This window comes from Chiloscyllium plagiosum, chromosome 25, assembly GCF_004010195.1.
Source record: "Chiloscyllium plagiosum isolate BGI_BamShark_2017 chromosome 25, ASM401019v2, whole genome shotgun sequence".
Taxonomy (NCBI): Eukaryota; Metazoa; Chordata; class Chondrichthyes; order Orectolobiformes; family Hemiscylliidae; genus Chiloscyllium; species Chiloscyllium plagiosum.
Window position 1 is genome coordinate 9,655,441 of NC_057734.1, and position 25,869 is coordinate 9,681,309.

At 45.1% G+C, this 25,869-nt stretch overlaps 1 protein-coding gene across 2 annotated transcripts in view; it reads right to left on the minus strand.

The window, feature by feature from the left end:
- Positions 1 to 19,471, minus strand: part of slc7a4 (solute carrier family 7 member 4) — a 25,238-nt gene extending 5,767 nt beyond the window's left edge. The window contains exons 1-3 of one of the 2 annotated variants that reach the window (XM_043715466.1): positions 19,126 to 19,471; positions 11,224 to 12,340; positions 4,865 to 5,532 (exon numbers count right to left, since the gene is read on the minus strand). In XM_043715466.1, the coding sequence (XP_043571401.1) occupies positions 4,865 to 5,532; positions 11,224 to 12,205 (1,650 nt within the window). In that variant the 5' untranslated portion in view covers positions 12,206 to 12,340; positions 19,126 to 19,471. Of the gene's footprint in view, positions 1 to 4,864; positions 5,533 to 11,223; positions 12,341 to 18,896 lie in introns of both variants that reach the window. The other variant, XM_043715465.1, reaches the window with a different exon arrangement.
- Positions 19,472 to 25,869: the final 6,398 nt, after the last annotated feature.

The following is a 25,869-nucleotide window of genomic DNA, read 5'->3' on the forward strand; positions in this document are numbered from 1 at the left end:
GGGTTTACCCTGATCCTATCCGCCAACAACTTATCATGTCTCCTCCTGGCTCTTCTGAGGTCTCTCTTTATGTCTTTCCTGGCTACCTTGTAATCCTCAAGCGCCCTAACTGAGCCTTCACATCTCATCCTAACATAAGCCTTCTTCTTCCTCTTGACCAGAGATTCCACTTCCTCCGTAAACCACGGCTCCCACACTCTACAACTTCCTCCCTGCCTGACAGGTACATACTTATCTAGGACACACAGTAGCTTTTCCTTGAATAAGCTCCACATTTCTAATGTGCCTATCGTGGGTTCAATTCCCACTCTAGCTGATGTTCCTGTGAAGGTCTCTCTCTCTCCATTCATCTGAGGCGTGGTGACCCTCAGGTTAAACAACTAGTAGTCATCACTCACTAATAAGCAAGTAGACATCTGGGATGGTGGTGATTATGTGATAGGACCCAGATGATTGCTGCACTCAATGTGAGTCTGCACTGTAATTGATCTCAGTATTTGAAGTGGTAACGCAATAAGTGGCCTGAGGAGTTAGTGCAGAGTACTCTTACCTCAGAGTACAAATCTTTGGAGCCAAGTCTGACTCTGACAACTGGAGAGTAAAATCTGCAATCAGCATTTGATCATCATGTGTGTCAATTCTCTGTTGAGATTTTGACACTGACTGCCCTTTCAGATGGACATCAAAGATCTCATGGCAACATCTCAACGTGGGCCAGGGAGTTGTCACTGATGACCTAATAAATATTATCCATGAACCAACATTGTCACATTTGAGGGACCTTGCTACATTTTTAAAAATCTTATCGTGAGATGTGGGCATCGCTGGCTTGATAAGCGTTGACTGTCCATCTCTATTGTGATGCCATTTTCCTGGATCACTGCAGCCCGGGGGGTGCTAGTGCATTCACACTAGGGAGGGAAGATGGAGGATTTTGACTTTGAAGGGATGATGCCATAGTGTGCAACTTAACTGCTGCCTTTCAAAACTTTGCAACAGGACCTGCACTTCAATGTAAGGCAGTGAGCATAAAAACCCTACAGGATACCTAGAGGCTGAGAAAGGTCTGAGATAAAAGCAAGTCTTTCTTAGTTGCGAAGACTCTGGGGAATGCTATCCAGCGAGTCCAGCTTGAATCTGCTGGTGCGTGAGCATCGGGCATGGGCAGATTCATTCTTGACTCTGTATCTAATTCTCTTTGGTCAAGTAACTGTCAATAGTCAGCCTGTCATGCATGTAATTTCGTCCCAGCATTCCAAAAGAAGCTAAGTGGGAAGAGGCACTGAGGGGAAGTAAGTTAACTTTAATCCCAAATAACTTGGAATTTAACAAAATGTGTAGCCCCCCACCCCAGTCCCTGTTAAGGATTTAAAAGGCTTTAATGTGAGTGAAACAACATGACTGAGTATGGGCATTGCAGGAGAGGGAAAGGAAAGTTAATGCTGGCTGCATGAACTCAAAGTGATGTGGAATCACAGGAACTGCCTCACACTTTAGCAATTGTAATTTCTTTCAGTACAAGCATACAGTCATATCATATCAAATCACATCAAGAAAAAAAGGGGAGTATTCAACAACAAACTGCTGAGGTACCAATCTGACAAACACAAAAAATATTATAAATGTCACAATATCAGTAAATTTGCCAGCGTCCCACTCTGTCATTAGAGAGAACTAGCGGTAGTTTAACCTGAGGGTCACCATGCCTCAAATGAGGGGAAAGATTGTGAAGGAGAGTCCTTTATGGTAACCTCAGCCAGGGCAGGAATCAAAACTGCTCTGTTGGCATCACTTTATGTTGTAAACCAGTTGTCCAGTGAACTAAGCTAACAATACCACAGGTAAACAGTCCTTGTGTAAGACACAATTAAGTAAATATTCTTGAACCATGGTTCAGCGTACTTCAGGATTGAGTAGGCATGACATATTTGGAACATAATGTTTTCTAATCAACTTATTCAGCAATGCGATAATACACCACCAGAACTGGTGGGACTTGAACCTGGGCCTCCTGGTCCAAAGTTAGGGATATGCTCTCTGCTGCTCCTACTTTCTGTGTTTCTAATTGCAAAAGGCAAACTCACCCAATAATTTCCCTTTCTGCCTCCTCCAGGGGTGGGAAGAATCATGCCCCCATTTCTAGTAATGGTGACCATGAACCTATCATCAATTATCATTCAAACCCATCAGCCCTCTGAAATAGCCCAGCACAGAGTTACAGATGTCCTCTACAGCATGGAAATGGGCCCTCAGCCTGATTTGCCTATGCCCCCCAGTTTTCACAATTAAACTAGTCCTATTGGCCTGCTTTTGGTCCATATCCATGTGTACCTATTCCATCCATGCACCTGTCTAAATATTTCTTTAATGGTGAAATTGTACTCGCTTCCGCCACTACCTCGGATAGCCCATTCCAGACACTCACCAACCTTACTATGAAGAAGATTGCCCCTCTAGACTCTTTTGTATCTCTCCCCCTCACCTTAAACCTATGCTCTCTAGTTTTAGACTCTCCTACCGTGGGAAAATTTGGATTGGGTACCAAGTTTAATTAGTGAGGGGCATTAGATGTTGGTCTTTCGTGTGATGCTCACATCCAATGAAAGAATAAGTAAAAGAGAAAGGTTTGTCCACAAGACATCTAAAATAGCAATATTGTTTCTACTTGACTTTATAAATATTTTGCACTCATGTGCACATCAAAATGTTCACATTTTTGTCACAGTTGTGTCAAGTTTCCGGTGTAAATTCATCTCTGAATACATCGAATGAAAATTGCCTGTGTACATTTGTCATTTTTGCAGGAGTGGCAAGGTCAGCATTTGTTGTCTGTGCCTAACTCCCCATGAAACGAGGAGCTTGTTATGTCATTGCAGAAGCAGGTTAAGAGTCGAACCACATCACTGTGGGCCTGATCTCACATGTAGGCAAGACCAAGTAAGAATGGCGGATTTCCATTCCTACAGAAAATTAGTGACCCAGATGGATTGTCACAAACGCTGACAACAATCATAATTTGTCCACCTTTTAATTTCACATTTTATTAAATTCAAACTTCAATATCTGTATGGTGGGATTTGAACCCGTGTCCCCAGAACATTAGCCTGAAGTTCTGGAGTACTCCTCTTTCCAGATCATAAAACTATTCACTGTGTTCAAGAAAATAGAGCTCATTTCATGACTGTTTCTTGTCCTAATTATTTTCATTTTGTCTGTGTCTTCTGGTTAGTGACCCTCCAGCCACTGGAGGCAGTCTCTTCCTGCTACTTTTTCAGAATTATTAATTCTGACCCGAACCTCCTCTATTGTAAGGAGGGGGAAAAGCAGCCTGCCCATGTTATAGAGCCATAGAATCATACAGCACAGTAACAGACTCTTCGGTTCAAAGTCCAAACCGACCATGTTCCCAAGTTAAAGCAGTCTCACCACTCTGCGCTTGGTCCACATCCTTCCAAACCTTTCCTGTTCATGAACTTATGCAATTGTCTTTTAAATGTTGTAACTGTACCCACATCCACCATTTTCTCTGGCAGTTCATTCCACACATGAACCACTCTCTGTGTTAAAAAAATTGCCCGTTTGTGTCCTTTTTAAATCGTTCTCTGCTCACCTTAAAAATACACTCCCCCTAGTGCCTGGTGCCCTCTGGCAAAGATAGAACACAAGGTAGCCATCCACAGAAACCATTTGCTTCCAGAATAGTGTATTCCAAGAACAGTCCTACAGTGGAACAATCTGCAGATGGAGATCAATACATTCCCATCGTTTGGAATCCTCAAGACTCTTTATCATTCTTCAGATTATTTCCATTTAAACCTTTTCATTCTCAGGACAACCATCTCAGAACCTCATGCCCAGTTTAATCAGCGCTACCCTCAGATACTTGGCTGGAAAATGGATATTAACCTGAATGTAAACATAACTGAACCTGAACAACCCCAATCATCTCATCATCCCATCCTGGCATAAAGCTTCCCAAATAACTTTGCACCATGATTTTATTTCCAGGATACAGTACTTGATGTTACCTAAGCACATCTGAATAATTCTCCAGTAACTTCAACAGCTGCGGTTCTTGATCATCTCCATTCAAATGATGTACTGCTTTTTTCAACATCTAATTGACAGACAACCATTCAATTTTGAAAAGTCATAACTCAGTGTGCTCAATAGTGACCAAGGGAAGGCAATGGCATAGTGGTAATGTCATTGAGCAATCCAAAAGCCCTGGGTTAATGTTCTGGGATGTGGGTTCAAATCCTGTTGCCAGCAGATGGTGAAAGCTTAATTTAAAAGAAAACGGTAGTTGATAACATTGTTGATGAAAGCCCACCTGGTTCACTAATGACCTTTAGAGGCATAGAGTTCGACAGCATGGTAACAGACCCTTCGGTCCAACTCGTCCATGCTAACCAGATATCCTAAATTCATCTAGTCCCATTCGGCCCATATGCCTCTCAACCCTTCCTATTCATATACCAAACGAGATGCCTTTTAAATGTTGTAATTGTACCAGCCTCCACCACTTCCTCTGGCAGCCCATTCCATACACACACCACACTCAGTGTGAAAAAGTTGCCCCTTAGGTCCCTTTTGTATCTTTCCACTCTCACCCTAAACCTATGCCCTCTAATTTTGGACTCCCCTACCCCAGGGAATTGACCTTGGCTATTCACCTGACCCTTGCTTTGGGAAAGGAAATCTGCTGTCTTTACCAAGTCTGGCCAATATATGACTTCAGACCCACAGCAATATGGTGGACCCCTCATTTCCCATTGGGCAAATAGGAATGGTTATAAATGCCTGCATCCATTGATGAATTTAAAATAAAAGCTGCCTGAGTGCTAAACATACGAGGACTCACCTGAAAGGTATTCAGCTTTTGATGCTGTTCATGAATCCAGATGAGGAATAAGCTGAGGAGGAACCCAATTGCAAAGAACACGATGAATAGAATGTAAGCCCACTGAGGGAGCTGGAGATGACTGACACCAAAAACCAGTATGCAGCACAGGCATATTGAACAGAGCACCATGGAGGTAACTGCGACAGTCACTATCTCCCCAGGTACAAAGTCACTAAGGAAATGTAAATAAGGCTCAAAGGAGGACTTCAGTTGGCCAGGCTCCCTTCGTTCCTTGGCTGCTTTTTGCTTCTCCACTAACTGGAGCTTATCCGAAAATGATTCATACTCCTTCAGCCCACTGCCATCCTGGGTTTGAGGACTTGGATTGGGCGGGGGTGTCTCCGAGCGCTTTATTTTGTCTGTCTGGTAGCGTAGCACGATGGTACTGGCAGCAACAAATGTGTAAGCCAGGAGCGTTCCGATAGACAGGAACTGCACCAGGGATTCCAGGTCAAACACCATGGCCAGGATGGCCATCAGGATTCCAAACAGGACAATGCCGATCACTGGAACCTTAGTGACTGGGTTCACTCGCGCAAATACCTTGAAGAGTAGGCCATCCTCAGACATGGCGTACGCAATCCGCGGGACAGAAAACAGGTTGCAGAGGAGGACTGTGTTCATTGCTTGAAGATAAGGGGGAAAGAAATAATAATCAGAAGACGTTTCAAGATAGACAACATCTAATCATTTATTTCTGTATCTCACCTCATCTTGTTCTTATACTGATTTGAAGTTAGTGACTTAGGTTTTAACAAAGACACCATTTAATCCTGAACTTCAGGAGTGAAATTGAAAAACACACATCAACACCCAGAGGGTGATGTAGATGTGTGGAACTCTCATCTGCAAAGAACAGTTGATACTAGATCAATTGTTAATTATAAAATTGTGATTGATAGATTTTTAGTTTATTAAAAGTATTAAGAGATGTGGGGCAAAATTGCATCTATGGGTTTAGGTTGCAAATCAGCAATGATATCTTGAATGGTGGTGAGGACCTATGAGGGGAAGAATGCCACTGGCTAGACCAGCATTTATTGCCCTTTTCTAACTGCCCTGGAGAAAACTTGAATTGCGATAGTGCTTGGGGTGCACCCATGTTGCAGTCAAGGAGAGAGCTGTAGGACTTTGGCCCAATCATGAGGGGCATGGATAGGATAAATAGACAAAGTCTTTTCCCTGGGGTTGGGGAGTCCAGAACGAGGTTTAGGGTGAGAGGGGAAAGATATAAAAGAGACCTAAGGGGCAACGTTTTCACACAGAGGGTGGTACGTGTATGGAATGAGCTGTCAGAGGAAGTGGTAGAGGCTGGTACAATTGCAACATTTAAAAGGCATCTGATAGGTATATGAATAGGAAGGGATTGGAGGGATATGGGCCAGGTGCTGGCAGGTGGGACTAGATTAGGTTGGGATATCTAGTTGGCATGGATGAGTTGGACCGAAGGGTCTGTTTCAGTGCTGAACATCTCTATGACTCTACGACAATGAAGGGTTGTGAGAAGCAAGTAAGTGAGACTAATTAAATTATTCTTTAAAAGAACCAAATGTTGGGCCAAATGGCCTTCATATCCACTTGAATAAAAATCTTGAATTAAACTTTGGTTTCTTTAATCGTGATTGTGAAACCACCAAATATGGTGAAAACTCATTTAGTTCACTGGTGCCCCACGACGAAAGAAATCGGCTGTCCTTACCTGGTCTGGTCTACATGAGGCTTTGAAATGGTTTCACAAGATGTTAAGGAAATCACATGGAGTGCAACAGTTAAAGGAGGCAGCTCGCCACCATCTTCTCAGGGAAATTAGGGATGGCTAGAGGGGTTACATTTGTTATGTTCACATCTGATTGGATCTCCCTAGAATCTAGAGAATTTTAGAAAATTGACACCAACTACCCTGAAGATGAATACATTAGGAGCTGGAGACCTGTCAACTTGCAACTCCATCAGTTTGCTCAACACCATTTCCCTCACAAGTGCAATTCCCAATTTACAGCTACTATTGATTTTTCTTTTTTTTTGCTTTCTCTACAGTGAAGACAGCAATGTCTGCCTGCCATTATAACACAGAAAGCAGGAGTAAGATGCAATAGTCTCTGTTTGTCTGTCTGAATGCAGCTCCAACATCCCTCAAGAAGATCAACACCATCCAGGAAAAATTTAGTTAACTTGATTGGCACCACATCCAAAGCAATCTTATGTCATCTACAAGATGCACTGAAGCAACTCACCAAGACCCTGTTGAGAACACCTTCTATCAACTCATGACCAGGCATTCATGAGGAGCTGTGGGCCATCAACAGCAACAGAATTGAACTCCAGTACAATCTGTAACCTCATGGCCCAGCATATCCCCCACTCCACCATTACTGTCAAGCCAGGGGATCAACTCTGGTTCAATGGAGAGTGCAGGAGGGCGTGCCAGGAGCAGTGTGGATAGAATGTGGCACTGGAAAAAGCACAACAGGTCAGGCAGCATCTGAGGAGGAGGAGAGTCGACATTTTGGCCAGGACCCTTCATCAGGACTGGGGAGAGGTTTGAGGCTGGGGGAGAGGTAGGTGGGATGACGATAGGTGCCCCTTAGCACTAAGCCAGGAACATCATCAGGCGTACCTGAAGATGAGGTGTTAACCTGGTGAAGCCACCAAGCAGGGCTACCTGCCAAAAAGCAGAAGCAGCAGGTGATAGACAGAGCTAAGCGATCCCATAACCAATGGATCAGATCTAAGCTCTGCAGTCCTACCACATCCAGGCATGGATGGTGGTGGATGATTAAACAACTCACTCGAGGAGGAGGCTCCATAGATATCCCCACCCTCGATGATGGAAGAGCCCAGCACATCAGTGCAAAAGATAAGGCTGAAGCTTTCGCAGTAATCTTCAGTCAGACGTGCCAATAGATGATTCATTTGGGCCTCCTCCAGTGGACTCCAGCATTACAGATACCAGTCTTCAGCCAATTCGATTCACTCCATGTGATATCAAGAAACAGTTGGAGGCACTGGATACTGCAAAGGCTTTTGGGACCTGACAACCTGTGCTCCAGAACCTGCCACTCCCCTAGCCAAGCTGTTCCAGTACAGTTACAACACTAGCATCTACACTACAATGTGGAAAGTTGCTCAACTATGTCCTGTACATAAAAAGCAGGTCAAATCCAACCCAGCCAATTACCGCCCCACCAGTCTACTGCTAATCATCCGTCAAGCGATGGAAGGTTATCAACAGTGCTATCATACAGCACCTGCTCAGCAATAACCTGCTCAAGTGACGCCAGTTTGGGTCCTGCCAAGACCACTCAGCTCCTGACCTCATTATAGCCTTGGTTCAAACATGGACAAAAGAGTTGAATTCCAGAGGTGGGGTGAGAGTGATTGCCCTTGACATGATGGCTGCATTCGACTGGGTGTGACATCACGGAGCCCTCACGAAACCGGGATCAATAGATATCGGGGTAAATTGTCTTGTGGTTAGAGTCATAACTGACATATTGGAAGATGGTTGTGGCTGTTGGAGGTCAGACAACTCAGCTCCAAGACATCTCCACAGGAGTCCCTCAGGGTAGTGTCTTAGGCCCAAACATCTTCAGTTGCTTTGTCAAATACCTTCCTGCCATCATAAGGTCAGAAGTGGGAATGTTCACCGATGATTGCACAAAGTTCAGCACCATTCACTACTCCTCAGATCCTGAAGCCATCTGTGTCCAAATGCAACAAGATCTAGACAATATCCAGGCTTGGGCTGACAAGTGGCAAGTAATATTCACATCACACAAATGACAGGCTATGACCATCACTAACAAGGGACAATCTAACCACCATCCCTGACATTCAATGTTGTTATCATCACTGAATCCCCCAACATCAACATCCTGGGAGTTATCATTCATCAGAAACTCAACTGGACTCACCACATAAACACAGCGGCTACAAGAGCAGGTCAGAGGCTCAGAATACTGCTGTGAATAACTCATCTCCTGACTCCCCAAAGCCTGTCCACAATCTACAAGGCACAAGTCAGGAGTGTATTGGAATGCTCTTCACTTGCATGGATGGGTGCAGCTCCAACAACACTCAAGAAGCTTGACATCATCTAGGACAAAGCAGCTCGCTTAATTGGCACCACATCCACAAGCATCCACTCCCTCCATCACTGACACTCAAGTAGCAGCAGTGTGTACTACCTACAAGATGCACTACAGAAATTCACCAACAATCCTCAGACTGCACCTTCCAAATCTACAAACACTTCCATCTAGAAAGACAAAGGCAACAGACATATGAGAACACCAGCACCTTCAACTTTCCCTCCAAGCCACTCACCATTCTGACTTGGAAATATATCGCCATTCCTTGTTCCTTCACTGTCATTGGGTTAAAATCCTGGAGGCATTGTGGGTTAAGCCACAGCAGGCGGAATGTATCGGTTCAAGAAGGCAGCTCACCTCCACTTTTTCAAGGGCAACTGGAACGGGCAATAAATGCTGGCCAGCCAGCGACGCCCACATCCCACAAAATAAATTAAAAAGCTGGCAAGTCTACCATCTAGAAGGACAAGGGCAGCAAATGCTCAGGAACATTATTACTAGAATTCCCTCTAAATCCCTCATTATCCTGAATTATCGCCAATTGAGTAACCATTCTGAAAGTCCCTTTCTAACAGCACTCAATGGCTGATGTAACTTAAGAATGCAATTCACAACCATCTTCCAGGACAGTTAGGGATGGACAATAAATTTTGGTCTGGCCAGTGATGCCTTCAGCCCATGAATGAATTTTGAAGAAGTTTTATTTCTTTCTATTGATATCATGGCTACTTACATTACTTGTTCAATTCATTTTCAATCTTGATGGCTTATAAACCAATAAAACGATAGGCATGATGGGCCAAAGCCCACTCTTGTTTGCTGTCTCTTTGCAATGATCTTCCATCGTAGTTTCTCAAGAAGCACAGATCTCTCGCTTTCCAGGGTAATGTACATTACAACATTCTTACGCCATGCCACGTTCAGGTCTGCATTAATGTTGAGACTCACCATAAGAATAAATGGAAACGGACCAGTTAAAGATCTGGTTTAATGCTGTGTATCTTGGACGATTGGGAGAGTTATCCAGAACGAAAACAAACTCTTTGGTCCAACCAGTCCGTGCTGCACGTAATCCCAAACTAACCTAACCCCACCTGCCTGCTCCTGGCCCATATCCTTCCAAACTTTTCCTATTCACATACAGTATTTATCCAAATGTCTTTTAAACGCATTAATTGTGCTCACATCCACCACTTCCTCAGTCCACACACAAACCACCCTCTGTGTAAAACATTTGCCCCTCATGTCATTTTTACATGTCCCTCTTCTCCCCTTAAATATGTGTCCCATGTTTGACAAAAAATGAACAAGAGGAGCAAGATGTCATTGGCTATGCTTTGAGCACGTGCTTTGACTCAAAGGCTTGGACATTGCCCTGCTAAGCACACACTGTGGGAAAAGTAAATTAAAAACCCACTCAAACATACAAATAAGAAACCAGAGAAGGCCACTCGGCCCTTTGAGCCTGTGCCATTATTCAATAAGATACTCAATTAAGGGTGAAATGGTGGCTCACTGGTTCGCACTGCTACTGCACAGCGCCAGGGACCCAGGTTCGATTCCAACTTCTGTGTGGAGTTTGTACATTCCCCCTGTGTCTGTGTGGGTTTCCTCCCACAATCCAAAGATGTGCAGGTTAGATGGATTGGCCATGCTAAATTGCCTTTGGTGTCCAGGGATGTGTGGGTTAGGTGCATTAGTCAGGGGTAAATGTAAAGTAGTAGGAGAATAGATCTGGGTGGGTTACTCTTTAGAGGGTTGGTGTGGACTTGTTGGGCCAAAGAGCCTGTTTCCACACTGTAGGGAATTCTATATAAAGAAAATACTGTGGCCGATCTGACTTTAATCTCAACTCTACTTGCTGAATATCCCTGATAATCTTTCATCCCATTGATCATGAAGAATCTATCTACCTCTGTCTTAATAATATTTAAAGATACTGCATCCACTGCCTTTCGAGGAAGGGATTTCCAAAGACTCACAATCCTCTGAGAGAAAACGTTTCCTTACCTCTGTCTTAAATGGGCGGCCCCTTATTTTTTAAATGGGATTCTAGATTGTCTCACAGGAGGAAACATCCTTTCAACATCCGCCCAGTAAAATCCCCTAAGGGTCTTATATATTTCAGTGAACTCAACTCCGACACTTCTAAACTCCAGAGGATTCAGGCCCAGCCTGCCTAGTCTTCCCTCATGATTCAATCTGCACAGATTGCCAAACACTCACCACAAATAGATCCGACAGCCACGATGAATCCAGCCCAGGCATAGCCTCTCCTGTAGAAGGCATCTGAGAGAGCTGAGTCTGGGTTCAGGCTGTGCCAAGGTACCATCAGGGTGAGGGCTGCAGAGACCAAAGTGTACGCCAAAGTGGCCAGACCCAAGGAAAGAGCCGTCGCGATAGGGACGGCCTTTTGAGGGTTCCGAGCTTCTTCGCTGGATGCGGCGATGACATCGAATCCGACAAACGCGTAGAAGCAGGTCGCTGATCCAGCCATGATGCCCGAGAATCCGAAGGGAGAGAAGCCACCCTCCGCAGCACTGAAGTTCCTCGGGTCGGCCAGGATGAAGCCGAATATCAGAATGAAGAGGATCACTCCCATGCTCACCACCGCAAACAGGTGGTTCATCCAAGAGGCCACTTTGGCCCCGCAAGTGATGAATGCTGTAGCAACGAGCAATATGGCGGCCGCGAGCAGATCGGGGTTGGGGGCAAGGAGGGGCACATTCCACTTGCCAATGTGCGTTTCGGTGAAATTCTGAATCTTGTGATTGAAGATGGAGTCCAGGTAGCCACTCCAAGCCCTGGCCACTGCTGCCCCGCCAATCACGTACTCCAGAATGACGTTCCAGCCAATCAGGAAGGCCCAGATCTCGCCCACTGAGACGTAGGTGAACATGTAGGCGGAGCCCGTCTTTGGCACACGGGAGCCAAACTCGGCGTAGCACAAAGCAGCCAGCAGAGATGCGAAACCTGCAAAGATGTAGGAGAGGATAATGGCGGGGCCCGCCACGTCTTTGGCAACCGCACCCGTCAGGACGTAAAGGCCGGAGCCAACCATACCCCCAAAGCCAAGCAACGTCAGGTCCAGAGTGGACAGGCACCTATTCAGGGCAGTCTCCATCATATCTGCCTCGAGGGTTTTGACCCTGTTCAGTTTCTGGCAGAATCGAGCCAGTGAGCTACAGCCGGGTAACCTGCTCACCATTGTTCCCCTTACCGTCTCTGTGATATTCTGTGTTAAAGGTATGGGCTGGAGTTGGTGACTTAGTTTATCAGTATCTCATTCTATACTCTGAAGCTGCAGAGAAAACCTCATTTCTGAAAGATGAGAATCGCAGATCTGTGGAAAACAAAATAAACAAAACAATGTTAATGGTTGAGAATTACTATCCATCTCTAAACCTAAACTTAATCCTAACCATAACCCTGACATGACCTCTAACACTGACACTAAACTTAACCTTAACCCTGACCCAACCATGACACTAACCCCAACTCTGACCCTAACCATGACACTAGCCCTAACATTAACCCTAAACTTAACCCTAACCTTAACCCTGACCCTAACCATGACACTAACCCTGACCCTGACCCTGACCCTAACCCTAACCATGACATTAACTCTAACTCTGACCCTAACCATGACACTAGCCCTAACATTAACCCTAAACTTAACCCTAAACTTAACCCTGACCCTAACTCTATCTTGGCTGCCCAGAAGAAGCTCTCAGGTAATTTTATTCATTGTGATTGTCTGATGGACAGTCATTAGCTTAAGGGCCATGCTGTGACATCTTTTGGTGTGAGTGTATGCCAATCTGAGTGTGCACCATCTAACAGTTGGCACAATGGCCAGGAGCATGCCATTCTCATTGGCAAGGGAAGGAGGGGTCTCTGGCAGCAGACACCACTTGTTGATCTCATCATCTTCCCTTTATAGTCAAAGTTGAAAGCATGCAATGAATTATTGCATTATTTCCATAAACCCTTGGACAGTGTATGTATAAAAATAATTGAAGCAAGAATTACTTACTTTTAACACAAAATATTTGCTCAGTCTGTATAACACAGTTCACACACTCCACCTCCACAATTTCCAGCCTACAGTTAAACAGTTATTGAGGTCATCATCTTTGCGGCCACCACAAGCTCTGTGCTGTTACAATTAATATTATGTCTTTCCCCTTCCTCCTAGTCCTTCCACTTCCCCTCCCCCTCCAGGTAACTGCTCACAACCTCGATGTCCTGTTATAGCCTCACCCAATGGCTACAGTGCAGAATCCATGCGGACTTTCTTCAGAAATGATTTATCGAACCCCACTCTCTGGTCCTCCTTCTGTAACCTTGCTTTTCTTTTCTCATCAGGTGATTTCTCATCAAGCCATGATTGAACCTTGCTTCCATCATACTCTCAGACAATACGTTACAGATTCTAGCCACAGGCTCAATAAAAAAAGCTCTATCTCAGATCCTTTTTTGATTGTTCTGCCCTGTACCTTAAATTTGTCTCCTTCACTTTTTGATCCTTCTATAGTCTCTCTATTTACTCTGTCGAGATACTCATAACCTTCAATGCCGCTCAACTGTCTGCTCTCTGTGGAGAACAACTTCAGCTTCCCTACTCTATCTGGTTGGAACTCCTCATTCCTGGAACCATTTGCAGAAACCATTTTCACACCTAGCTCTAAAATCCTCACATGTTTCCTTGTGGTCTGCTGCCAGAATTGGACGCAATATTCCCCCTGGGGGCAAACCAGTGTTTTATCAAGATTTGTTCTTATTGTTTCCTCTTATGGTTCACCCCAAGCTGAGCTTTCAACTTTGTCTCAAGACCAGCGTGAATGTCTGCTTCCCCACTGCCCCTTCTATCCAGCCTATCAGCCACTGGAAACCTAAGCCAGACCCTTCACGCTTGGCATTCTGACAATGCCCAGTCCTGCTAGATGAACAGCTCCACAGCATCCAGCAAACTCTTCCCAACTGAATGTTCTTCCACGTGGAAGGGTCAAAATTCCACATTGGCAAGGGAAATGAAACTACATCGGGGAGATAGGACGCCAACTTGCGGATCATTTCAGAGAACATCTCTAGGACACCCAACCAACTCCATCGCCCTGTGGCTGAACACTTCAACTCCCCTCCCACTCCATCAAGGACATGCAGGTCCTGGGCCTCCTCCATCGCCAAACCTTAACCATCCGACGCCTCATCATCTGCCTTGGGACCCTGTAACCACACGGAATCAATGTGGATTTCACCAGTTTCCTCATTTCCCCTCCCCCCAACTTATCCCAGTACCAAGCCTCCAACTCGGCATTGCCCTCTTGACCTGTCCATCATATTTTACATTTATCCATTCCGCCCTCCTATCACCTTCCCCCCCACCTTCATCTACCTTTCACATACCCATCTACCCCAGCCCCACCCCCCTCCCATTTATCTCTCAGCCCCCCGGCCCACAAGCCTCATTCCTGATGAAGGGCTTTTGCCCACAACATCGATTCTCCTGTTCCTCGGATGCTGCCTGACCGGCTGTGCTTTTCCAGTGTGACACTTTTCGACTCTTACTCTCCAGCATCTGCAGTCCTCACTTTCTCCTAACACTACCCAAGGCTCTATCATTATGAAACTATGCTGTTGACATTAATCTCTATTGTTCATCCGACTGTGCTAACTAAACCCTCCTAAAATCCATCCTGTGATAATCAGCTCTGCTGATTTTTGCATTGGAAATGAGAGGTGACCACAAGTTACGTTCATGGCAAAACCAAATACAATTTAGGTTACCATAAATGCACGAGCAAAAGTGAACATTTTCAAAAAGGCAAAGCCTTTCGAAGTCATATTTTGTGCGTTAGCACACCTTTTAAATTGTAAACAGCTAAACATAATTAACTTCAATGTGTTTTTTTATTACTTCCTCCGTCCCGGTTTGCATGTTATCTATCAGGTCAATTCTAGAAATGATTTGGATAGTGGTTAAGGTGACTAACATACATGAAGTCATCCATCAGTTCTGCTCGAGATACCTCAATCCCTTCACTTCTTTTGTTTAACCACATTAATGATAGGCTCATGGTGATGGTCCTGATACTGAGAAGCATTTAGATATTGAGACACTGCGTCCCTCAGCTGAAGACTCTAGATCTTTCAGGATAAGATTTTGGCTCTTTAAGACGGAGGAGTAACACCTTCACTTAGAAACTCATGAATCTTCAGATTTCTCTGCCAACGTTGCCCTTTGGTCTTCGAGCATATTCAGGACAGAGATTGATAACATTTTTGAGCAATAAATGAATTAAGGCAAATCACAGATCGATCAGGAGGGCAGACTGAGATAGAAGATCAGTCATATTTCTTATGTTCTTATGCTAACAACTGAGCAGTAGCTGGTGCACTTTCTGTTCATGTGATTAGAGTCATAGAGTCATAGAGATGTACAGCATGGAAACAGACCCTTCAGTCCAACCCATCCATGCCGACCAGTTATCCCAACCCAATCTAGTCCCACCTGCCAGCACCCGGCCCATATCCCTCCAAACCCTTCCTATTCATATACCCACCCAAATGCCTCTTAAATGTTGCAATTGAACCAGCCTCCACCACTTCCTCTGGCAGCTCATTCCATACATATACCACATGTGTGAAAACGTTACCCCGTAGGTCTCCTTTATATCTTTCCCCTCTCATCCTAAACCTATGCCCTCTAGTTCTGGACTCCCTGACCCCAGGGAAAAGACTTTGCCTATTTACCCAATCCATGCCCCTCATAATTCTCTATAAGGTCACCCCTCAGCCTCCGACACTCCAGGGAAAACAGCCCCAGCCTGTTCAGCCTCTTCCTATAGCTCAAATCCTCCAACCCTGGCAACATCCTTGTAAATCTTTTCTGAACCCTTTCAAGTTTCACAACATCTTTCCAATAGGAAAGAGAGCAGCTGGCACATCTCCTTTCCGTCTCAAATGATACACTCAGACATTAAGCAATAGCAGCAATGCATTGGAGTGCTAATGCCAACTTGATTTGGTAGGTATCAGTAAACTGTATGGACAGCCCTGCCCTCTTCCTGTATCCCACACACCATCCTGATCTCTTCCAGGCCCATGCACAGCACTGATGGCCGAGAGGTTTGATCTAGCTTGATGTAGAGACCTTTCCCTTCAACAACCCCAAACCCCCCACTGCCCAGCCAGCCCACAGACCACCAGAACAAAACAGCAAGGTGTAGCATCACAGCATCCTCTGCAAGAACAGAACAGAGGTAGCAATATTGAGTGGGCTGTGTTGGGTGTGTCAAATGTTATGCATGCAGTTGGTTAGGTGGATTGCCACAGACCTGATAAATGATGCATTAACATGCTATCACTAATATTATTCAAAAACCAGATTAAGGAGACAAGAACAATTGAAATTCATTTCAATGGAGAACAGATACAGCCCAATTGTGCCAGCTCGCTATCTAAAAGAAATGAGATGAGGCGAAATAGGGCAAAGCCCACTCCTAGCATACCTCCCAGTGCTGGGCACTCACTGTGCAACTAGCGAATGAGAGCAAACTAATGGGCAACATCAAGATACATGAAGTCTTGCCTCAAGTCTCAAGATGTAGACTCTCAGTGTAGAATCTGGACAAGAGGGACTTGTACTCTTTGGAGACAAGGACAGAATCCCCCGGTCCTCACCTTCCACCCCAAGAACCTCCCTATACATTGCATCATTCTCGGCCATTTCCACCACCCACAGAGCTATATTTCCCTCCCCACCCCTATCTGCTTTCTGTAAAGACCATTCCCTCCATGACTCCCTTGTCAGGTCCAGGCCCTGCATCAACCCAACCACCCCTCCCAGCTCCTTCCCCTGCTACCTCAGGAATTGCAAAGTCTGCGCCCACACCTCCCCCTCACCTCTGTCCAAGGTCCCAAAGGAGCTTCCACATCCATCAAAGTTTTACGTGCACTTCCACACATGTCATTTACTGTATCTGTTGCTCCCGCTGTGGTCTCCTCTACATTGGGGAGACAGGATGCCTTCTTGTACAGTGCTTCAGAGAACATCTCCAGGACACCCGCACCAACCAACCCCACCGCCCCATGGCCAAACATTTCAATTCCCCCTCCCACTCTGCCGAGGACATGCAGGTCTTGGGCCTCCTCCATTGCCACTCCCTCACCACCTGATGCCTGGAGGAAGAACACCTCATCTTCTGCCTCGGGACTCTCTAACCGTAAGGCATCAATGTGGATTTCACCAGTTTCCTCATTTCCCCTCCCCCCAACCCTATCGCAGTTCCAACTTTCCAACTCGGCACTGCCCTCTTGATCTGTCCTACCTGTCCATCTTCCTTCTCACCTATCCACTCCACCCTCCTCTCTGACCTATCACCTTTACCTCCCCACCTTCACCAACCTATCACACTCTCAGCTACCTTCCCTCGAGCCCCATCCCCCTCCCATTTATCTCTCCACCCCCTCAGCTCCCAGCCTCATTCCTGATGAAGGACTTTTGCCCGAAACATCGATTTTCTTGCTCCTTGGATGCTGCCTGACCTGCTCTGTTTTTCCAGCACCACTCTCTCGACTCTAATCTCCAGCATCTGCAGTCCTCACTTTCACCAAAGACATCTACTGTCCACTGTTTCAGACAGGGTTAGTGAGCAGGAAAGGCTCAGTCGGTCCATCTCATCCGTCCCATATTATTATGGGTGAACCATCACGACATATGTTTCTGAATGCATATTGTTCTTGCATGGCCACATACAATAATAGGAGTCATGCAATGTATGCATCTGTTGGAGTTAAGAGCTGAAAAATGTGTTGCTGGAAAAGCGCAACAGGTCAGGCAGCATCCAACGAGCAGGAGAATTGACATTTTGGGCAAAAGCCCTTCTCCTTGGATGCTGTCTGACCTGATGCTGTCTGACCTGATCTCCAGCATCTGCAGTCCTCACTTTCTTCTGTTGGAGTTAAGTGAGGTAATGGTTGTTCTCCTGGAAGACAGCTCCCAGGTTCACTCTGAGCAACAATTGGCCAATTCAGGGGTGTGTGGAAAATTGGTAAGAGGCATAAATTACATCTGGGAGGCTGGGAGGAAATTCTCTGACATGCATATAACAGTCACAGGCTGCAAGTCAAAATGATCATCATGATCAACTTCTTGAGGCTGATGATCCACTTGAAGAAGTGAACTGGCCCTTTGTGATGTATTTTCTGATCCTATCCCCCAACCCTAAAGAGACTCCAGGGGTAATATCGATGCCCCTTCCTGAAGAGACATGTTGCTGATGCTTTGAGTGACAGGTTCACCTCTGCCAACTTTTCATCCTGGAGCGTATGTTGTTGCGGTTGTTTGCAATTTGGCCTTCTTGCGTTTGCCCTGTCTCTTTGTTCACAGACAATTAAAAACAATAAATTATTAAACCCTTTCCAAGGCAAACTCTGATATCCAGTTCACAGTTAGAGGAGTCATAACAAACAGGCAACGTTTGCGTGAACGAGGAGTTGGAACTAAGGTAGATTTCCTATAAACGCACAATGTAAAGTAAGCACAGAGTGTCTGTCACAAATAAGAATACGTTTGTACATAACAGATCCATTTGTAACAATCCGGCCGGATGCTTTATGACCGAATGCCTGATGTATCGAGTCGCCGGTGATAACGCACTGATGTCAATTTCACGTCTTATCATTTGCAATTTCACCTCCGATTACTCCCTGGTTTTGTCTAGACTTGGGAACAAGGCTGCTTAAATAAATAACAAAAACAAACTGGACGGCCTCAAAATTCCCAGCTCGGCTCAATTAAATGCAGCAGAAAGGGGTGGGTGGGGGACAAGGGACCAAACGGGCTAAAGCCTCCCAAACCAACCCCCGCCCAAGAAAAAGGTTGAGAATTGTACCTTTGCATCCGAGGCAGAGGGTCAAATCCGTCAATCTGCAAAAATCTCCGCGGAACCTAGCTCCGCCTCGTCGAAAAGATGATGAAAGGTTCAAGGGAGGGGGAGGATTGATTGGTCATTCTGTACCAGGGAAAGGGCAAGAGATGAGGTGGGTCAGTGAAAGGCGATTTGGAACACAGTCAGCCAGGTGGGTAAAGGGTGTTGCTGAGGACAAAGCAAAGGGTGGCACCTGTTTTCCTGGCTCCTGGGGTATTTTCTTTCTTCTGATCTCTTTCTCCCTCTCTCTCTCTCTGATCAGACTGACGTCAGACAATACTGAGTGGGGATGGAAAGAGAGAGAGAGAATGGACTGATAGTGACAGCGAAAAGAGAGGACTCAGAGAGAGAGAGAGAGAGAAAGAGGTGTGAGGATACAGCATGAGGTAAGAGCCAAGGACGAAGCTTTTGGAAGGTCAACACACATTTGGCAACACGGGGCACCGGAGAAGTCGGGAATTTAACAGACTTGAAAATTCAGGGAAGCCGATTAAAAACGGAAGATTCTCACCTCGCTCTCTCTGTGCTGTAATTAAACCACCAAACTAACCAAAAAAAAGTGCATTACCTAATGCACACAATGAAGACGATATCACATAATTAACAGTTGAAAGACAGAACAGGGAAGCTAAAAGCAAAATTAATGCAGGTAAATTAATCAAACATGTGACCTCCTGTAGAGGTTACATTTCCAGGAGTAATTTTGGCTCTAGGAATTGTTCACATTGACACATACACCCACACCCATTACACACCCCTTAAACAGGTGAAATCTAGCCCTCTATTGTTCCCTTATTACAAAATTGACTTCTGTCTATATTACCTTTGCCTTTAATACAGTATTTTTCAATTGATAGCTGCTGTTGTTGAAAAAAAGGCTTAACTGTCCATTTACACCTTAATAATGTGTTTTCTTTCCTATTTTTTCGTTCTCTTTTTTAGTTTTTATTTTTTTAATTTTTTTTAAACCCCCACACTCCCGCCTAACTGCGGTAGGTAGTGCTTATTTTTTCACCAGCACCCATGTTGTGTGTGTGTAGGTGTGAGACACAGTGAGAGACACAAGGTGCACGAATCTTTATTCAGTTTCCAACATCAGGAAGAAAAGAAACACCCGAGTGGCCAGTGACAAGCAGTGCCCTTTACATCAAAAGTAATGTGTATCTTAAATCAGAATCGACACTGGAGATTGGACAGAAATTGCTGAAGCAATTACAAGCAAAACACTGTGGAGGATGAAGATCTGAAATAAGAACAGAAAGTGCTGGAGAAACTCAACAGGTCTGGCAGCATCTGTGAAGAGAGAAACAATGTTAACATTTCCAGTCCAGTAGATCGTCTTTGGAACTTAACATTGCTGAAGCATGGGGAGTATCAATGCCATGAATTGGATCTTCACTCAACATTATAATTCGGATAACGATGTTGTGGCATAAATTACCAGAAGAGCAAATCGATTACCATGTGGTGAGGGCAACAGATCATCTAGGTGGGTCTGAACCATTTCGGCACTGTGGCCCCATTTGAGGCTTGAAAGTAGTGGTGACCCCACTGAGAACCCACCAGAGGGCATTGTGGGTGAGAGGGGAGGATGTCTGAGAGAACAGGGGCTGTTACAATGCGGGGTACAATTGGGACAACTCGGTCAAGGCTCCATGAAGCTCATTACTGCTGCAGAGTTCATGACCCCAAAATGCAACTTAGGGTATGCCAAGGGAGCCTCAGTCATGTGCGTCGCTCAGCCAACAGTATATGAGAAGTCTTAGACATTCCGGTGGTGTGGATGACCACACCTGCAGGAAGTGCTGTGGTTTGGGCAGCTTGAGAGCTTGGTTTTGGGGTTTGAGTGTCACCTGGAGGCACAGCAGTTATTTGGATGACATGTGGTCACTCTACAACATAGGAAAGCGCATCAGGGAAGGGACGGGTGACCAACAGTCTGAAGAATGGCACACAAGCATTCAGGAGAGCAACAGAGTGCATCTCACTGAAGGATAGCTTTTTGGTGGATTCTCTGGTGGGGGGGGGGGGGGGGGGGGGGCAGGGGGGGTGCAGCCAGAGACCAGCTACCTGAGGTGGGTTGAGGAAGAGCTTTAGTGGTAGAAGACTCAATAATCAGGGGTACAGATAGGAGTTTCTGCAGACTTGACTCCACAATTGTGTGTTGTCTCCCCTGACTCCAAGGTCCAGGATCTCACCGAACAGCTACACAGCATTCTGAAGGGATGGAGTGAACAGTCAGAAGTTGGGGTTCACATTGGTACCTCTGACATGGGTGGGAAAAGGGATGAGGTCCTACAGCAAGAATTTAGGAAACTAAGCAGCTGATTGAAAAGCAGGACTTTGAGGGATTTATTCTCCAGATCGTTCCTGGTACCATGTGCTATATGAATGTGGGGAACGTAACAGATGAATGTGTGGCAGAAGGAGGGAAGACTATTGATTTTTCATTGGACCCCGAGAGGCAGCAAGGATCAGGAGATTTTGGTGAGCATGTCCACCGGCCCCTAAAGGTCTCAGGACAGGCAGATAAAGTGATTATTCAGGCATTTGTAGTGTACTTGCCTTTATTAGCCAAGGCATAGAGTTAGGAGCAAGGAGGTAATGCCGGAACTGTGTAAAGCATTGGTTAGGCCACAGCTAGAATATTGTGTGCAGCTATAGTCTGGATGTGATAGCCCTGGAGAGGGTGCAGAGGAATGTTGCCTGAGTTGGGGAGCTTTAGTTATGGAGGGAGCTCGGAAAGTCTGAGGTTGTTTGCCTTAGAGCAGAGGAGATTAGGAATGATTGAGATGTATAAAATAATGAGGAGCATAGACAAAAAGAGATTTTTTTCCCTTGGTGAAGAGATCGGTGACCAGGGGCACAGATTTATTAGTTTATTAGATTCCCTACAATGTGGAAACAAGCCTTTCAGCCCAACAAGTCCACACCAACCCTTTGGGGAGTAACCCACTCAGACCCATTTCACTCTGACTAATGCACCTAACACTATGGGCAATTTATCATGGCCAATTCACCTGACCTGCACACCTTTAGACTTTAGGAGGAAACCCATGCAGACAAGGGAGAATGTGCAACCTAACACAGTCACCTGAGGCTGGAATCGAACCTGGAACCCTGGTGCTGTGAGGTAGCAGTGCTAACCACTGAGCCACCGTGCCACCCTGAAGGTAAGATTTAAGGTAAGAGGAAGGAGGTTTGGAAGGGATGAGAGGAAAAATGTTTTTACCCAGAGAGTGGTAGGAATCTGGAACTCACTGGCTCTAAGGATGGGAGAAGCAGAAACACAAATAACGGAGTAGTATTTAGATGTGCACTTGTGGTGTTAAGTCATACAAGGTTCTGTGCAAGTACTGGAAATAGTTAGGTTGTTGCTTTTCACTGGTACAGCCTTTTTCTGTGGAGTAGACCTCTATGACTCTTATGAATCTATGGGTCTGCTGCTGGGAAAGGAGAAACCAATATAAGTCTGCTTGGTTGCATCTGAGCTGAAATGGAACCAAAATCCTTGTGGCAGTGCATTTGCTCATGCTGTTAGTAAGGGTTTAAGCTAATTTGGCAGGGGAATGGAGTACAATAAGATGTGATGCACAGATAAATAAAGAAAAGCAAGTCAGTCTGGATGGCAGAGTGTATAAGGAGAAGTTAAGGCAGAAGGAGCAGGGCAAGGCTCCTTTAATGTAAGGTAGAGAAGTTGAGGGTGATCATTAAACATGGGGTATGATTTTGCTATTACAGAGACAGTAAGAAAGACAGGAGCAGGACTGGCAGCTCAATATTCTGATGTTTAGAATCTTCAGGCAAGATAGGGAGAGATGTAAAAGAGGAGATGGTGTTGCAATATTGATTAAGGAGTCAATTATTAAGGAGGGCTGGTGGCTTGGGAGGCTCCTCAGTTGATGTCATATGGCTGGAACTTAAAAGCAAAAAGGAGACAATCAGATTGTTGGGAATGTATTGTGGATCTCCAAATGCTCAGGGAGAGACAGAAGATCGGGTAATATCGGCAAGTATAAAAATACTAGGGGGTTTTAACTTCCTGAATCTTAATTGGGATAGACAAAGTGTGAAAGACTTAAAAGGCATAAAATTCTTAAAATATTTCTTGGAGAGCACCACATATAAAGTTCTAGAGGAGAACTTTATGCTGAACCTAATTTTAAGGAACAAAGCCTGGCAGATGTGTCAATGGAGATGCATTTCGGTGAGTGATCGTAACTCAGTATGATTTAAGGTAGTCATGGAAAATGACAAAGATGGACCCGGAATAAAGGTTCTGAACTAGAGGCAGGCTGATTTTAATTTGATGAACAGGGTCTAGTCAGTGGACCGAAAAGCATCTACTTATAGGAAAATCTCATCAGAAACAGGGGAGTCATTCAAAAAGAGAAATAATGAGGGTGGAAGGACGATCTAAAATTGATAAAATTGAAGGGTGGGAATGACAAATCGAGAGAACCATGTTTGTTAAAGGGTAAACAGGATCAGATAATGGAAATAGGGAAGCTGATGGTAGATACCAAAAAGGTTCAAAAAGCTAGAAGCCTAGCAGAGTATAGAAAATGCAGGGGTTGTTTAAAATTAATTAGAAGAATAAAGAGGAGACATGAGAAAACACTGGTGGATAAAATAAAGGAAAATTCAAAAGGATTTTATAAATATTCTGTGGCAAGAAGATACCCGGGGCAGTGTAGGGTCCATTTGGGATCAAAATGGCAAACTGTGTGTGAAGCCAGAAGGCATAGGTAAGGTTTTAAATGCGTGTTATGCATCTTTATTGATTATAAAGAAGAACAATGCAGGTATAGAAATCTCAGGAGGACAGTGACGTACATGACTAAATTAGAATGGGACATGGGATAAGTATTAGAGGTTTTAAATTTGAAATAAAAACCCAGGCTCAGATAGATGTATGCCAGTGAGACATAGGAAAAAAGTGAGGTGGTTACAGGGGCCCTGACATTAATTTTCAAATCCTCTTTGACCATAGGAGTGGTGCCAGAGGACAGGAGAACAGTTAGTGGGGTACTATTACTCAAGAAAGCTAAAGAAAAACCAAAAGAACTACAGATGCTAGAAATCAGAAACAAAATCAGAAATTGCTGCAAAACTCAGCAAGTTTGGCAGCATCTGTGGAGAAAAATTGGAATTAATATTTCAGGTCCAGTAATCCTTCTTCAGAACTGATGATGGGGGGGGAGGGGCTAAGGAGGAAACAATAGGTGAAGGGAGAGCCCAAAGAGAGAGAAGACCAGTTGGACAGACAAAGGAGTGGAAAATGGTCAGCCTGGGAGAATAAAGAGCTGTTAACGGTGAATAATGGATTGTGGGCAATTGCAGACCACGGGATAATGAGGCCTGGTGTATGGGGGTAGGGGGAAAGTGTGGGGAAGGAGCTCTAACCCTAAAATCAATATTGAGTCCAGAAGGCTGCAAGGTCCCCAAGTGGAAAATGAGGTGCTGTTCTTCCAGCTTGCACGGAGCTTCACTGGAACGCTGCAGCATGCCTGAGACAGATGTTAGCCGGGGAACGGGATGGTGTGTTAAAGTGGCAGGTAACTGGAAGCTTAGCAGAAGCCCATCTTCGCAGACTACCTACGTTCTGTCCAAAAAAAAAATCCTGAGCTTCCCATTGCCTGCCACTTCAACAGACCACCTCCTCACCATCTCCTTAAACGGAAGACCTTTTAGTTTGAAACTGTTCCCCCAGGTCTAGGTGTCCCATGTGGGGAAGCATGCTCCTGACATCTTCCTAGTTAAGCCCCCTCACAGCAAGGTTTGAGATTTGTAGCTTAGGTTGAGGTTTTGGATGTAGGTTTACTCACTGAGCTTGAAGGTTCATTTCCAGATGTTTCGTCACCCAACTAGCTAACATCTTCAGTGGGCCTCAGGTGAAGCAATGCTGTAATTCCTGCTTTCTATTTATATGTTTGGGTTTCTTTGGGTTCGTGATGTAATTTCCTGTGGTGAAGTCACTTCCTGTTCCTTTTCTCAGGGTGTGGTAGATGGGGTCTAACTCAATGTGTTTGTTGATAGAGTTCTGGTTGGAATGCTATGCTTCTAGGAATTCTCATGCATGTCTTTGTTTGTCTTGTCCTAAGATGGATGTGTTGTCCCAGTCAACGTGGTGTCCTTCCTCATTTGTATGTAAGGATACTAGTGAGAGAGGGTCATGTCTTTTTGTGGCTAGTTTTCTGCCTAACTTCAGGAAAAATCAATGCATATCCCATGGAGTAAAGGCCTTGACAACCGAGAACAGGGATTCCCTTTCAACTTGGCCACTGTGTGACAAGTGGACTAGGCACCCATGTTCACGTAGAATCCTGCCAGATTTGTCAGATGGAAAGCAATGATTACCATACCCACCCTGTCTCACTATTTCATCCGAGGTGTTCTGTGGGAGATTGCATGAAGCTGGTGGAAACTCCCTTACCATCCTCCATCTGTGAATCCTACCATCTCTTTATATTCAGATGACGAGATAGTCAAAGTATTGGTTTGACCATCACATCACAAAAACAGTACCTCCAACAGTGCATGGTTTGCGTGAATAGCTCAGAGGACAGTGGCATAGCTTCACAGTACCAGGAAGTACCCAAGTTCAATTCTGGCCTTGGGTGACTGTTGTGTGGAGTTAGTACATTCTTCCTGTGTCTGCATAGGTTTTCATCAGATGCTCCAGTGTCTAAAGTTGCGTAGGTTAGGTTGGTTGGCTGGCTGTGATAAATTATCCATAGTGTCCAGGGATGTGTAGGCTAAGTGGAATAGCCGTGATAAATCTGGATTATGGGGTAGGCAGCTAGGTCTGGCTAGGATGCTCTTCAGAGGGTCAGTACTGACTTGATGAGCTGCATGACCCCTTTCTGCAATTCTTGATGAAGGGCTTACGCCCGAAACACACTCTTGCTCCTCGGATGCTGCCTGACCTGCTGCA